Raw genomic sequence first — 14,224 nt, 5'->3', positions numbered from 1 at the left:
TACGTTGAACAAAATGGCTATCTCAAAATTTTTATTGGATGTGTTTGGGAAGATAGTGGGCGTGGCAGGGGTGTTAGTTTTCCTCCAATCACTTTTGACTATTAAAAAAGGCACTAGTGCTTTCAATTGGAAATTCAAAGGAAATTTGAAATTCAAATTTCCAATCAGTCAGAAATTCAAAGGGCTAGTGCCCTTTCCGATAGTCGAAAGTGATCGGAGGGCAACTATCCTCCCTCTCACGCCCACCATTTTCCCAAACACAACCAATCAAAATTTTGAGACAGTCATTTGTTCAACGTAGTTGAAAGTTGTAGAAATTAGGTCTTTGAGGATGATAATCCTTTCATAGCCCTCAAGGCAAGGGTTGTAAGTTATGCCCTAGGGGCATATAAGATTTTTAAAGAAAGTGTTGTCGTAGAAACTTCAAAAAGGGCACATTTAACTGGAAATTGAAATGGCTAGTGCCCTTTTTAATAATTGAAAGCTATTGGAGGGCAAATAACCTCCCTTTCACACTCACCATTTCCCGAAACACATCCAATAAAAATTTTGAGATAGCCATTTTGTTCAACGTAGTTGAAAAATTCTGGAAATTATGTCTTTGAGGATGATAAACCCCCTACAGCCCCCGGGGCAAGGGTTGTAAGTTATGCCCTGTGGGCATATAAGGTTTTTTATAGAAAGGGTTGTCGTAGAAACTTCAAAAAGGGCTCATTCGATTGGAAATTGAAAGGGCTAGTGCCCTTTTTTATAGTCAAAAGTGATTGGGGGGCAACTAACCCCCCTCTCACGCCCACCATTTCCCCAAACACATCCAATCAAAATTTTCAGATAGCCATTTTGTCAATGTAGTTTACAGGTCTGGAAATTAGGTCTTTGAGGATGACAACCCCCTCCCCCCACCCAACCCTTAGGGCAAGGGTTTTAAGTTATACCCTGGGGGCATATAAGGTTTTTTATAGAAAGTGTTGTCGTAGAAACTTCAGGGGCTCATTCGATTGGAATTTGAAAGGGTTTTTTCCCTTTTTATAGTCGAAAGTAATCAGAGGGCAACTAACCCTCCTCTCATGCCCATTATTTTCTCCAACACATTCAGTCCAAATTTTGAGATAGCCATTTTGTTCGACGTAGTAGAAAGGTGCGGAAATTATGTCTTTGAGGATGAAAAACCCCCCACAGTCCCCAGGGCAAAAGTTGTAAGTTATGCCCTGGGGGCATATAAGGTTTTCATAGAAAGTGTTGTCGTAGAAACTTCATTAAGGGCTCATTCAATTGGGAATTGAGAGGGCTAGTACCCTTATTAATAGTCAAAAGCTATCGGAGGGAGAATACCCCCCCCCCCCACGTCCATCATTTCCCCAACACATCCAATCAACATTTTGCTATAGCCATTTTGTTGAACGTAGTTGAAGGGTCTGGAAATTATGTCCTTGAGTATGAACCCCCCCCCCCCCCACAGCCCTCAGGACTAAGGCTGTAAGTTATGCCCTTGGGGTATATAAGGTTTTTATAGAAAGCGTTGTGGTAAAAACTTCAAAAAGGGCTTAGTCGATTCAAGATTGAGAGGGCTATTTCCCTTTTTAATAGTCGAAAGTAATTGGAGAGAAAATCACCCCAATCCCATCATTTCCCCAAACATTTCCGATCAACATTTTGGTATGTGCATTTTGTTCAACGTAGCTGAAAGGTCTGGAAATTATGTGTTTGGGGATAACAAATCCCCCCAGCCCTCAGGGCAAGGGTTGTAAGTTATGCCCTGGTGGCATATAAGGCTTTTTATAGAAAGCACGGTCATATAAACTTTGGAGGGGGATCATTGGATGTAATCAGAGACTCTAGTGCTCTTTTTAAGAGTCAAAATGATGAGAGGGCAGCTACCTTACACCCCCCCCCCCACACACACACACACACACACATACACACGTCATATTGTTCCGAATTGCATCTAATAAAATTTTTGAGATAGCCATTCTATTCAAAATAGTCTAAATATCATATAACAAGGCTTTTGGGGTTGAAACAAATCCCGAAGATTAGCCTGTTTTTTCACTGTCTAAATAAATGGATTTATCCCCATTTGAACATTTATGTGTTCTTTTCACGAATTAATTTAAAAAAAATTTCCAAAAAATTAGTTTTTAAAAGAAAAGTGAAGGACATTTTAAACTTAAGCTAAGTTTATGAAAATACCTGTTACAATTAAAAAAAAAAACGACAAGAAATTAACATTAGAGAATAAATGAAACCCCAAACAAACCGAAATTAAATAAACAATCATAGCAAAAACATACAACAATTAATAATATAAATGAATAAATAGATCTTAAAGCGAGTAATGCTTAGATTGAATATAGAAATCAAGCTTAAAACGAAAAAAAAAATTTCCCTAAAGAATTATAAATGAAACTTAAAACGAACAGAAATTAAATAAATAATCAATGCAAACAAACATACAATATATATTAATGTAAATTCATAAATAAATCTTAAAACGAGTGGAACTTAAATTGAATATGCAAATCAAGCTTGAAACGAACAAAGATCACCACAAACAAGAGTTTGGGTATGACCTCCTTCTCTCACTCTAAAAGTCTAAAACCTACTGCGCCATTGGCGCTTTACTGAAAACCAATTTTATGACAAATATTTTCTTTTGTACTTAATATTGAAAATAAACATTAAAATTATAGTAACATTTTGAACTGATGAGCTTTCAGCAATTAATATCATTATACATCAAATATTCATTTTAATTTATTAGCTCTTTTTAAAGTTGTTAAGGACGAATATAGTTTCAGTACAAACAAGTGTTTGAATAATGCCTCCTTCCTTAACTGTAAATAAAAACCAAAAGCCTACTTCGTCATTGGAGCTTAACTGAAAACGAATTATATTACAAATATTTTCTTTTCTAGTTCTTACAGTGTTGAAAGTAAAAATACAATTACAGTGAAATAAATTCTTGAACTGATGGATCTTTCAATAATTAATATCATTGTGCATCAAATATTCAATTTAATGTTGTTTATACTTTCCAAGACTGTTCAAGACGCATATAGTTTTCAGTTAAGTGCAAATGACGCAGTAGGTTTTAGACTTTTACAGTGAGAGAAGGAGGTGATACCCAAACTCTTGTTTGTAGTAATTTTTGTTCGTTTCAAGCTTAATTTGCATATTCAATTTAAGTTTCACTCGTTTAAGATTTATTTATTAATTTACAATAATATCTATTGTATGTTTGTTTGCATTGATTGTTTATTTAATTTCTGTTCGTTTTAAGTTCCATTTATACTTTAATAGGAAAATATTATTTTAGTTTTAAGCTTGATTTTCGTATTCAATCTAAGCATTACTCGCTTTAAGATCTATTTATTCATTTTATATTATTACTTGTTGTATGCTTTTGCTATGATCGTTTATTTAATTTCTGTCAGTTTTGGGTTTCATTTATTCTTCAATAGTAATTTTTAGTCGTTTTGAGTTTGAATTTTAAATGGTATTTTTATCTGCTGAGCTTAATTTTAAAAGGGCCATTAAGTTTCTTTTAAAAACTTATTTTTCGGAATTTTTTTTTTAATTAATTCGTGAAAAGAACACATAAACGTTCAAATGGGGATAAATCCATTTATTTAGACAGTGAAAAAACAGGCTAATCTTCGGGATTTGTTTCAACCCCAAAAGCCTTGTTATATGATATTTACACTATTTTGAATAGAATGGCTATCTCAAAATTTTTATTAGATACATTTCGGGACAATACGACGTGTGTGTGTGTGGGGGGGGGGGGGTAGCTGCCCTCTCATAACTTTGAATCATAAAAAGAGCACTAGAGCGTCTGATTACATCCAATGATCCCCCTCCAAAGTTTATATGACCGTGCTTTCTATAAAAAGCCTTATATGCCACCAGGGCATAACTTACAACCCTTGCTCTGAGGGCTGGGGGGATTTGTTATCCTCAAACACGTAATTTCCAGACCTTTCAGCTACGTTGAACAAAATGGCCATACCAAAATGTTGATCGGAAATGTTTGGGGAAATGATGGGATTGGGGTGATTTTCCCTCCAATTACTTTCGACTATTAAAAAGGGAAATTGCCCTCTCAATCTTCAATCGAATAAGCCCTTTTTGAAGTTTTTACCACAACGCTTTCTATAAAAACCTTATATGCCCCAAGAGCATAACTTACAGTCTTAGCCCTGAGGGCTGTGGGGGGGGGGGGGTTCATACTCAAAGACATAATTTCCAGACCCTTCAACTTCGTTCAACAAAATGGCTATAACAAAATCTATTTATTCATTGCCAATCTCAAGATACCAACCCCCCCCCCCTCCCAAAAAAATATGGAGCCGTTCTCGGGAAAAATTTAAACATATATACATTATTTCTCGTTTACAAACATAAAAAAAAAAAAATTGAATATAAATTTACATCTCCAAATATGAATACATAAAACTGTAAATTCTTCTACAACTTTAAAATGGCCTTTACTTTTCTTTGAGAAACTTATTTTTCGGAAAGTTTTTGTAATTAATTTTTGTTCGTTTTTGATTGCAAAAGATTTCAAGTTTTCAAAAATTGCTTATTGCAAAATCAAACTTAAAAAAAAAATAAAATCTTCATCAAAGTATCAAAACTGATATCAAAGTAACGACATCAAACTGAAAAAATGGGTTTGTGTCAACCTCGGAGTTTCTATTATCTGATATTTGAACTATTTTTAACAAAATTGCTATCTCAAAATTTTTATCGGATGGGTTTGGGGAAAAAGGGCATGAAGGGGGGGGGCTAGATTAAGCTTCTGTCTCTTTTGACTCTTTAAAAGTGAACTAGAACTTTCTATTTTCATTCAAATGAGCCCTCTCTGAAGTTTATACGAGTATCTCTTCTATAAGAACCATATATATGCCCAGAGTATAACTTACAACGTCTGTCCGTGGGCCCTGGGGGAGGGGATGTCGACTCTGGGGTTTTAATATCTGATGGTTGAACTATTTTTAACAAAATGGTCACCTGAAATTTTATCGGATGAGCTTATCCATCTGATACACCCAAAGGCGTGGAGGGCGGGAGCGGCTAGTTGCCCTCCGATTTTTTTTCCAGTCTGAGAAAATGAACTACAACTTTTAATTTCCATTCAAAGGAACCCTCTCTGAAGTTTAAACGAGCATACCTTCCATAAGAACCATATATGCCCCCAGAGCAATACTTGCAACGCCTGCCCCGGCCCTGGGGGGGGGGGGTGTCGACACAGGAGTTTTTCTTATCTGACCTTTGAACTATTTTTAACAAAGTGTCCATACGTAAAGGAGTTTTTGTTATATGATCTTTCAACTATTTTCAACAAAATGGCTACCTCAAATTTTCATCAGATGTATTTGGGGAAAAAGGGCTTGGGGGGCCAGTTGCCCTCTGATCACTTTTGATCAAAAAAGGGCACTAGAACTTTCGATTACCAATCGAATGAGCCCCCTTTGAAGTTTATGCGACGACCCCTTCTATATGAAGTGCCTTTGGGAAAAAATAAATGGAGTGGGGGGGGAGGCTAGCTGCCCTCCAATCACTGACTCTTAAAAAGTGAATTACAACTTTCAATTTTCAATCAAATGAGCCCTCTAGGAAGTTTGTACGAGCATCACTTCCATAACAACCATATATGCCCCCAGGGCATAACTTACAACGCCTACCCCTAGGCCCTGGGGGGGGCTGTGTCGACACCGGAGTTTTTTGTTATCAGAACTTTGAACTATTTTTAACAAAATTTCTATCAAAATTTTTATCTGATGCATTTCCGGCGTGGAGGAGGGGGGGAGGTTAGTTGCCCTCCGATCTCTTTTGACTCTTAAAAAGTGAACAAGAACTTTCAATTTCCAATCAAATGGCTATCTCAAAATTTGTAGCGGACGGGTTTGGGGAAAAAAGCGTGGCGGGGGGCTAGTTTAACTCTCTTGACTCTTAAAAATTGAACTAGAACTTTCAATTTCCAATCAAACAAGCCCTCTATGAAGTTTATACGAGCATCCCTATCATAAGAACCATACATGCCCTTAGGGCATAACTTCGAACGTCTTCCCCTGTGCTCTGGGTTTTTTTTTCTTATCCGATGTTTGAACTATTTTTAGCAAAATGTCTATCTAAAAAATTTCATCAGATGGGTTTTGAAAAAGAAGGTGTGGGGGGGGCTATCTGCCCTCGGATCTCTTTTGACTATTAAAAAGTGAGCTCGAACTTTCAATATCCAATCAAATGAGCCTTCTCTGAAGTTTATGCGATCATCCTTTTCATACGAACAATATATGCCCCAGGGCATAACTTACAACGATTGCCCCCGGGCCCTGGGGGGTTGTGACGACACCTGAGTTTTTGTTATCTGACTTTTGAGCAATTTCGAACTTAAGGGATATCTCAAAATTTTTATTGGATGCATTTGGGGAAAAGGGGGCCTGGGGGGGGGTTAGTTGCCCTCAAATCTCTTTTGACTCTAAAGAACTTAACTAGAACTTTCAATTTCCAATCAAATGAGCCATATCTGAATTTTTTACGACTATCCCTTCAACAAAAACCATATATTCCCCCAGGGCGTAACTTACAACACCTGCCCCCGGGCCCTGGAGGGCTGTGTTGACCCCTGAGTTTTCGTTATATGGTCTTTGAACTATCAAAAAAAAACTATCTCAAAAGCTCTTATCGGATGGGTGTGAGGAAAAATGGGCGTGGAGGGGGTGGGGGGCTAGGTGCCCTCCACTCTCTTTTGACTCTTAAAAAGTGAACTAGAACTTTCAGTTTCCAATCAAATGATCCCTCTTTGAAGTTAATACGAGCATCCCTTCCATAAGACCCACATATGACCCAAAGGCATAACTTACAACGCCTGCCCCCGGGTCCTGGTGGGTTTTGTCGACACTGACATTTTCGTTATATGACCTTTGAACCATCTTATACAAAACAGCCATCTTAAAATTTTTATTTGATGCATTTGGAAAAAAAGGGTTGGGGAGGGGGGGGAAGCTGGTTACCCTCCAATATCTTTTGACGCTTAAAAAGTGAACTAAAACTTTCCATCTCCAATCAAATGAGCCCTCTCTGAAGTTTATACGAGCATTCCTTCCATAAGAACCATATATGCCCCCAGGGCATAACTTATAACCCTTGCCCATGATCACTGTGGGGGGAGTGTCCTGCTTAAACATATAAATTCCAGAACTTTTAACTATGCTGAATAAAGTCGCTATATTTAAATTTTGATTGGATGTGTTTGGGAAAACGCCGAGCGTAGAAAGAGCGCCATTTGCATTATAATCACTTTCAAGTATTAAACAAGCACCTATTCATTTAAATTTCCAATCGAATGAGCTCTTTCTGAAGTTTCTGCAACAACGTTGTCTATACTAAACTTAATATGCCCCCAGGGTATAACTTACAACCCTTGCCCTGAGGGCTGTGGGGGAGTTCTCATCCTCGAAAACCTAATTTCCAGAACTTAAAACTACGTTTAATAAAATTGCTATCTCAAAATTTTGATTGGATGATTTTAGGGTAAAGGTGGGCGTGAGAGAGGGGTTACTTACCCTCCAATCACTTTCGACTATTAAAAAAGGCACTAGCCGTTTCAATTTCCAATCGAATGATTCCTTTTTGAAGTTTCTACGAACACGCCTTCTATATAAAAAAAAACTTTATATACCCCCAGGGCATAACTTAAAACGCTTGCCCTGAGGGTTGTGGGGGAGTGTCCTCCTCAAAAACATATTTTCTATCTGGAAAGCAATTACGCTGAACAAAACGGCTATCTCAAAATTTTCATTGGATGTTTTTGGGTGAATGATGGGCGTAGGGGGGGGGGGGAAGTTGCCCTCCTATCACTTTCGACAATTAAAAAGGGCACTAGCCCTTTGAATTTCCAATCGAATGAGCCTTTTTTGAAGTTTCTACGACAACGCCTTCTATAAAAACCTTATATGCACCGAGGGCATAACTTAAAACCCTTGTCCTGAGGTTTGTAGGGGTGTGTCCTCCTCAAAAACATATTTTCTATCGGGAAATCAACTGCGCTGAACAAAATGGCTATCTCAAAATTTTGGTTGGATGTGTTTGGGGGAATGATGGTCCTGGGGGGGGGGCTACTTGCCCTTAGATTCCTTTCGACTAGTAAAAAGGGCACTATCCGTTGCAATTTCCGATCGAATAAGCCTTTTTTTAAGTTTCTACGACAGTACCTTCTATAAAAACCTTATATGCACCCAGGGCATAACTTACAACTCTTGCCCCGAGGGCTGTGGGGGTGGCTAGTTGCCCTCGAACTCTCGATTTCCAATCGAATGATTCCACTTTGAAGTTTCTACGACGACCCTTCCATATGAAGTGCCTCTGGGAAAAAAAATTAATAATAATAAAACATTGGAGCCGTATGGCCTTTACTATAGGCAACGCTATAGCGTTGCCTCTGACAGAGAAGATCCTTTTATATGTAAAAGGCAAGAGAAGAACATCTAATCCTTAATTTAGTCTTCTCAACAACCCCACCACCAATTAGTGTTCCCCTGGTTTCAGTATATTTCACCTTAATGTCCATGACTTATCTGAAAAGAAACTCAAAAGAACAAATACAGATCTTCAGACCTATTCTAATGTCCCGGAAAACCTTCCTTCTCCATCGTATTATACAAGTTCAGAATTGCGTGAAGCAAAATCCACAAAACCCTAATTGATTCGTTCCTGTGTCGTACATCAAAGTGAAGAAGAAGCTAGTTGTATCACAAAGAGCTTTCTTTTTACAAGTTGACACGAAATGCCTTACGAAACTATCCTCTATCCCCAGTTATAAACTAAATGCCGTTTGGACGCTTGGGTATTAGTTTAGAACTTACAGAAGACCCTTTAGCTTTTAAACCATTTGATTAGTATAAACTAGCGGATTAACACTAGGCAGATGTCCAATGGTGACTAAGTTAAATCTTTACAAAATAAACAGAAATTGGGCACTTGGGTATCAATATACTTCCAAGAACGCTAAAATTCTAGAGTATTTGACTAGTAGAAGTCTGGGAAGGAACACGAGGCAGATGTCCAATAGTGGCTAAGTAAAATCACTGATAATTAGATGTAGATTAGGCATTTGGGTATTAGAAACTTACATTGATACATTGTTTATTGAAGTAATTTTACTCACAGTTAATGATTAGATCGTGTAGAAGATACTTTAACTTTGAACCATTTCATAAGTGGAAACTGGCAGAATAATACTTGGCTACCAGTGCCATTGTGCCACCAATCACCACAGTGCAGTGGCTAAAGGACTCTCCTTCTTAATTGTAGGATATGAGATCAAACCACTCAGTGGTAACTTAGAGGTCACCCAAAATATAAGCTTTGAGCCACCCTAGTCGCGTAGATAGCTCACAGAACTTGCAATCCTATGTCCTTTGGGAAACGGGCTCAAGTTATGGTGTTGCCAATCTCGAGTCCTTACGTGGGGTGGTGGTCAGTAGTGTGACTGAGGCGCCTGGGGTGTGGAGGCAGTGTGTCTTTTAGGGCCCAACCTCGATCCAGTTGGGTCTGCCCCTTCACAAATTACAATTACAACACTTGGTGGATGTCCAATGTGATCAAGTAGAATTCGGTAAACTGATGACTAAGCATCAATATTTACACTTTTTGAAAATTTTTGAGCAGTGTAGAAACAAGTCATTTCACAAAAGTCCTTCTTTTTATGTTTTTTTTTTTTTTTCGAAATACATCACATTTTACAAAGGTATGTCTATCATGCAATCTAAAATAGTTTTGAGACTAAGGTAATAATGTATTAAAATAATGTAATACATAATTATATATAATAAATCAATAATATATATATCATAATAAAGAAACGTAAAAAAACTGTATGTATTAAGTAATAATATACATGATATAATAAAAAAGTATCGATTCACTTGCGATTCGGAATCCTAATATTAATATAAAAGTATTAATATAAATAATGAGGTTTCTTTTCTTCTTTTTTAAAGCGTTTCTTGTAAGGTAGCTGTTTTATTTAAATATTGATACCGAACATGTATCGATACCGATTTTGATGATATTGTTTTCTTTTTTGCTTGACATATCCGCTGGCTAGAATTTTGATTATCCCTTTTCTAAAAAAGACCATTCTAGTGGTACCCCCCCCCCCAAGACCAAAATCTAATTCCGAGCTACATGTCTGATTGAACGCAAGTTTCTCTGATCTTCCTGGTAAATTGCTTGGCCTCTTGGAATACCTATCTGAAAAAAAGTGTTGCCAGTGTATAAATTGGAAGCTATTTATTTTGTACACAATTTTACTGGCCTCAGGAGCTAATTTTTCAACTCTGATCCAAAAAAGGGACCGAATCGAACGTTGGCCTCATGGAAATATTTACTCATCGGATGACGTGTAATCCAACTGCAGACATGAAATACTTCTGTTAGTGCCTAGCTTTATTTACACTTTTCTTTGCTAACATCACTCGTCACGTAACTAGTTTTACAAGTTCATCAATAGACAGGTTCGTAGTGCTGGATTGGAAGGTAGTCAATTAAAGTTTCACTAAAAATTAAAAAAAAAACTTTGTTAAATATAAATAAAATTTTATAAGGATGTTAAGGTAGCTTATTTATTTATTGTTATGGTAGTTTATGGGCAGCTGAGTTCTACCTTAAGATGAATTTACCAGCTGCATAATCTCACTTTGTGGATGCAGCTCAGGGCTAATTGCCTTGCATTAGCGCAAGATTTGAAAGGTTCTCAAAAGAAAAAAGTTGCAAAGAAGACGCGTACACTTTCCCGCTTTGCAAAGATGAAGAGGATGATTTTGTGCATTGCTTGAGCTGATGCCAGGGGCTCTTTACGATAAGGGAAGGTATATTTGGAAAAAACTGAGTTGATACTTCAGATGTCGTTAATAGTACGTACTCATATTTTATGTGTAAAATAGCGAGGAATCTGTGACTTATGTTTATTAAAAGAAAATCCTAGTTTATTACGTATATCTAGTGTTTCATTTAAGTGTTCTCATTGTGATAGGAATTTGGAAGGGTAGGGGTCGCTCATGTACGTATGACTATTTGTTTGTTTTTTTTGTGTGCATATGGCCATATTTTTAGGTCTAAAATAGACTTCATTTTATCTTGTTACGACTTTTTTACACTTTTAGGCTACCCTCAGTATTCAGGACCGCCATCTACTGTACAGCAAGTGAATCAACCAGCGCCATCTGCTCCTGCTCCAACTCCAGACATTGGAGAATTGATTTCTTTCGATTAAATCCAATTTGATCCTTATTATTTCTGTTAAATTTTGTAGTTGTCACTGTTTTTGTTAAATTAACGGGGTTTAGTATCGTCGACAATTGGTGGACAAGCTGAATAGAGATGTTATAACGATTTTGTGAATTACATTATAATGCTTACCAACTATTTTATGTGCTATTAGGGAATACGGATTATACGAATTGTGAAAAAAGTAGTTTTTAGAGAGTAGCAAATACGGTTAAACGTCGAAGTGTAAGTCTAAAAAAAAATTAAAGTCTCTAAGACGATCATCAGAAGCACCCCCTATATGGGTGTGAAACGTGTGTTGTACAAGTTCAAAATAGTAAAAAGGTAGATCTCTTTGATCATGATTGTCTCCGTTGTATTCTACATGTCCGACGCCATCAACGAGTCTCAGCGCTGTAAACAACCGTACCCAGTCTTGGAACTTGTAAATAGACAAACAGCGTTGCCAACGTTTTCAAAAAAACTTACCAGTTTTCCGACCAGCCGAACAGCAGGTTAAAAATTTGCCACAACAATAAAAAAAATCTATAAAATTAAACTTAGATATTTGAGTCAGAAAGTGTCAAGTAAAACCAAAATGTATTGGAAAATTTGGTTGTACCAAATAATTTCTAAATGTGCCGTATTGTACTAGGACCTCTAGGTTGTACCTAAAACGGTACAATTGTACCGCATGAGCAGCGCTGGAGACGAAGGCCCGGGTGGCTGGGCCATTGTCAAAGGCGTGAAGACCACCTATGTATCTCGAAGTCCGCTAGTGAAGGACAACTGTTCGAAAATTGGAATCGTTTCCCTGGAAGCCAAAGGAAAGACTGGTGGTCAAGTAAAAACAATATAAAACCGCTTGGAGGCTTTGACCTCTTCCATCGACTCTAGGTGAAATTATGGATTACGAGCGAGGCGGGGCAGCGTCAAGTTCCTGTCAAAAGTAAGCTGATTCAGACGGTCTCAGCGAAAATATCAGCAGAGTAGAACACTTATTTTTCAGCAGAATTTTGGAGTAGAATGAATGGTCTACAAGGTCAGAACTTTTCACATTGCAAATTTCCTTCTTTGTCTAATCCCCTTTCTCAATACTTGTTAGCAGCCCTGACCAAATTCTACAGTAATGTTTTATATTTTCCAGGCAATTTAAACCTAGTTCATTTTAATATTTGCCCGTTTTATGTTTCATCTATTCATCCATAGTAAGACTTGTTAGGTTAAGTTTTGAGTCGTTATTTTTTTTTAAGCTTTATTTATTCATTCACGGATTTTTTGGGGGGGGGGGGGGGGGTTGATACTTGATTTAATTTTTGCTAATTTCAGTGCTTAAATATCCTGGCATCTTCAAGTATCAGAACAAAAAAATAATAAGTATCTTCCTAAGAGACAAATAGCCCCTAAAATTTTAGAAAAATCTTTAAAAATGAATGAAACCATAGACATGACAGAAGATAGTTAATTTGCGGAAACCTTTTTCCTAGGACTTGGGGGGGCCCTATTTTCACCTAATCTACGTGAGAACATTTTATCTTTGGGTGGCATTTTTTAGTAGGATAAGAGGTCTCCTTGCTCCAAAAACTAAATGGTGTCTAAATTTCCCACATTTTTTCCAAATTTCCTGAAAGAACGTATCAGGAATGCATATAAACTAGCTTTTGATGCGTTTTAAAAGTATTTTGTAAGCCCCTTCCCCGGAAAAGTACTCCCCCTCCCTCGAATAAAATCTTGGATACGCCCTTGATAATAATATAAATTTAAAATATGTAAAAGGTGTCTGCCAGAGCTCAGCTGTTCCCTGACAAAACCAAGCATCTTAATTTTTAAGTTTTTGAGTAAACCGTAAAATAGTATGTCTTTTTCATTTTGTAATGGGGGAAAGAGATGGGGACAGGTATATAATTTTTGAAATTTTTCCTATTTGGAGGATAAGAAATAGATGAAGATACACAGTTTTGTCGCTAGTTAATCCGAAATCATTTGTCTTTCCATCTTTTGCCACCCCGTTTTCTAATAGGCTTAGATACAACCTTTTGTATTTCTAAGGTATTTCTGAACCAGGTTTTAGCTGGGGAAAACTACTGAATCCATGTTCACCCCTGTAGATACTACAGGCATTTTCTCCAGACAAACGAGATTCCTGAAACAAGATTCAGAATTATCAGTGGAGCAAAGAAGTTTGTGAAACCTGCTAATTATATTGGATGGTAAAATTGCAGATTTGCCAAGTTTTACAGCACGACAGAGTATTAACTAATTATGATTAATCATTGTAATTAATTACGATTAATGGAATACTCATTGGATAAGCGTAATTATTATGAACATCTATTGAACATCAAAAAGAATTTAATATATCTGTTTAAAAAAAAACGAAAAAAAAACCTTTAAAATTAACAGAGGATTATTGTTAATTTATACGAATATATAGATATTCCAAGAATTTTAAATCTGTAAAACAACAAATTAAAGCATATTGAGCTTTGAAGCACAATGAGCAAATACTACTACTAACAACTCACCACAAAACCAAGCCGCCTGAGGCAAACACAGCTACGCACGTTCATTATCTCATGGAGTTCCCATTTCCCTTAAATGTTTCCTTACGATATCCTCCCACCCCAACCACGGGCGCCATTTAGCCCTAAGTGGTTGGCCGAAAAGAATAATCTTCTACATTTGTCATCCTTCATCCGCAAAACTTGTCCTAGCCGTCTCAACCTTTCTCTCATTATAGCTCTAGAAAGCAAGATTGAACCATACTTTTTGTACCTGCTGTTTGAAATACGGTCAGTCAGCCGGGTTCCCAATAATATCCGTAGGTAATTTCTCTGGAAAATATTTAGCCAATCTTCGTCCATATTTTGGAGCACCCATGCTTCGGAATCTTATTAGACCACCGTTACCACTGTAGCTTCCAATATTCTAACCTCGGTTCACAGACTATCTT

At 37.1% G+C, this 14,224-nt stretch overlaps 1 protein-coding gene across 1 annotated transcript in view; it reads left to right on the top strand.

The window, feature by feature from the left end:
* Positions 1–11,423, top strand: part of LOC148954699 (hepatocyte growth factor-regulated tyrosine kinase substrate-like) — an 86,438-nt gene extending 75,015 nt beyond the window's left edge. The window contains exon 13 of the mRNA XM_089086465.1: positions 11,169–11,423. Coding sequence (XP_088942591.1) covers positions 11,169–11,278 — 110 coding nt within the window. The 3' untranslated portion in view covers positions 11,279–11,423. The remainder of the gene's footprint in view (positions 1–11,168) is intronic.
* Positions 11,424–14,224: the final 2,801 nt, after the last annotated feature.

Source organism: Artemia sp. Qi Xiang Cuo, chromosome 3 (genome assembly GCF_049724085.1).
Source record: "Artemia sp. Qi Xiang Cuo chromosome 3, ASM4972408v1, whole genome shotgun sequence".
NCBI lineage: Eukaryota > Metazoa > Arthropoda > Branchiopoda > Anostraca > Artemiidae > Artemia > Artemia sp. Qi Xiang Cuo.
Note: the sequence above shows the minus strand (reverse complement) of the source record. Positions and strands in the feature narration are given on the sequence as shown.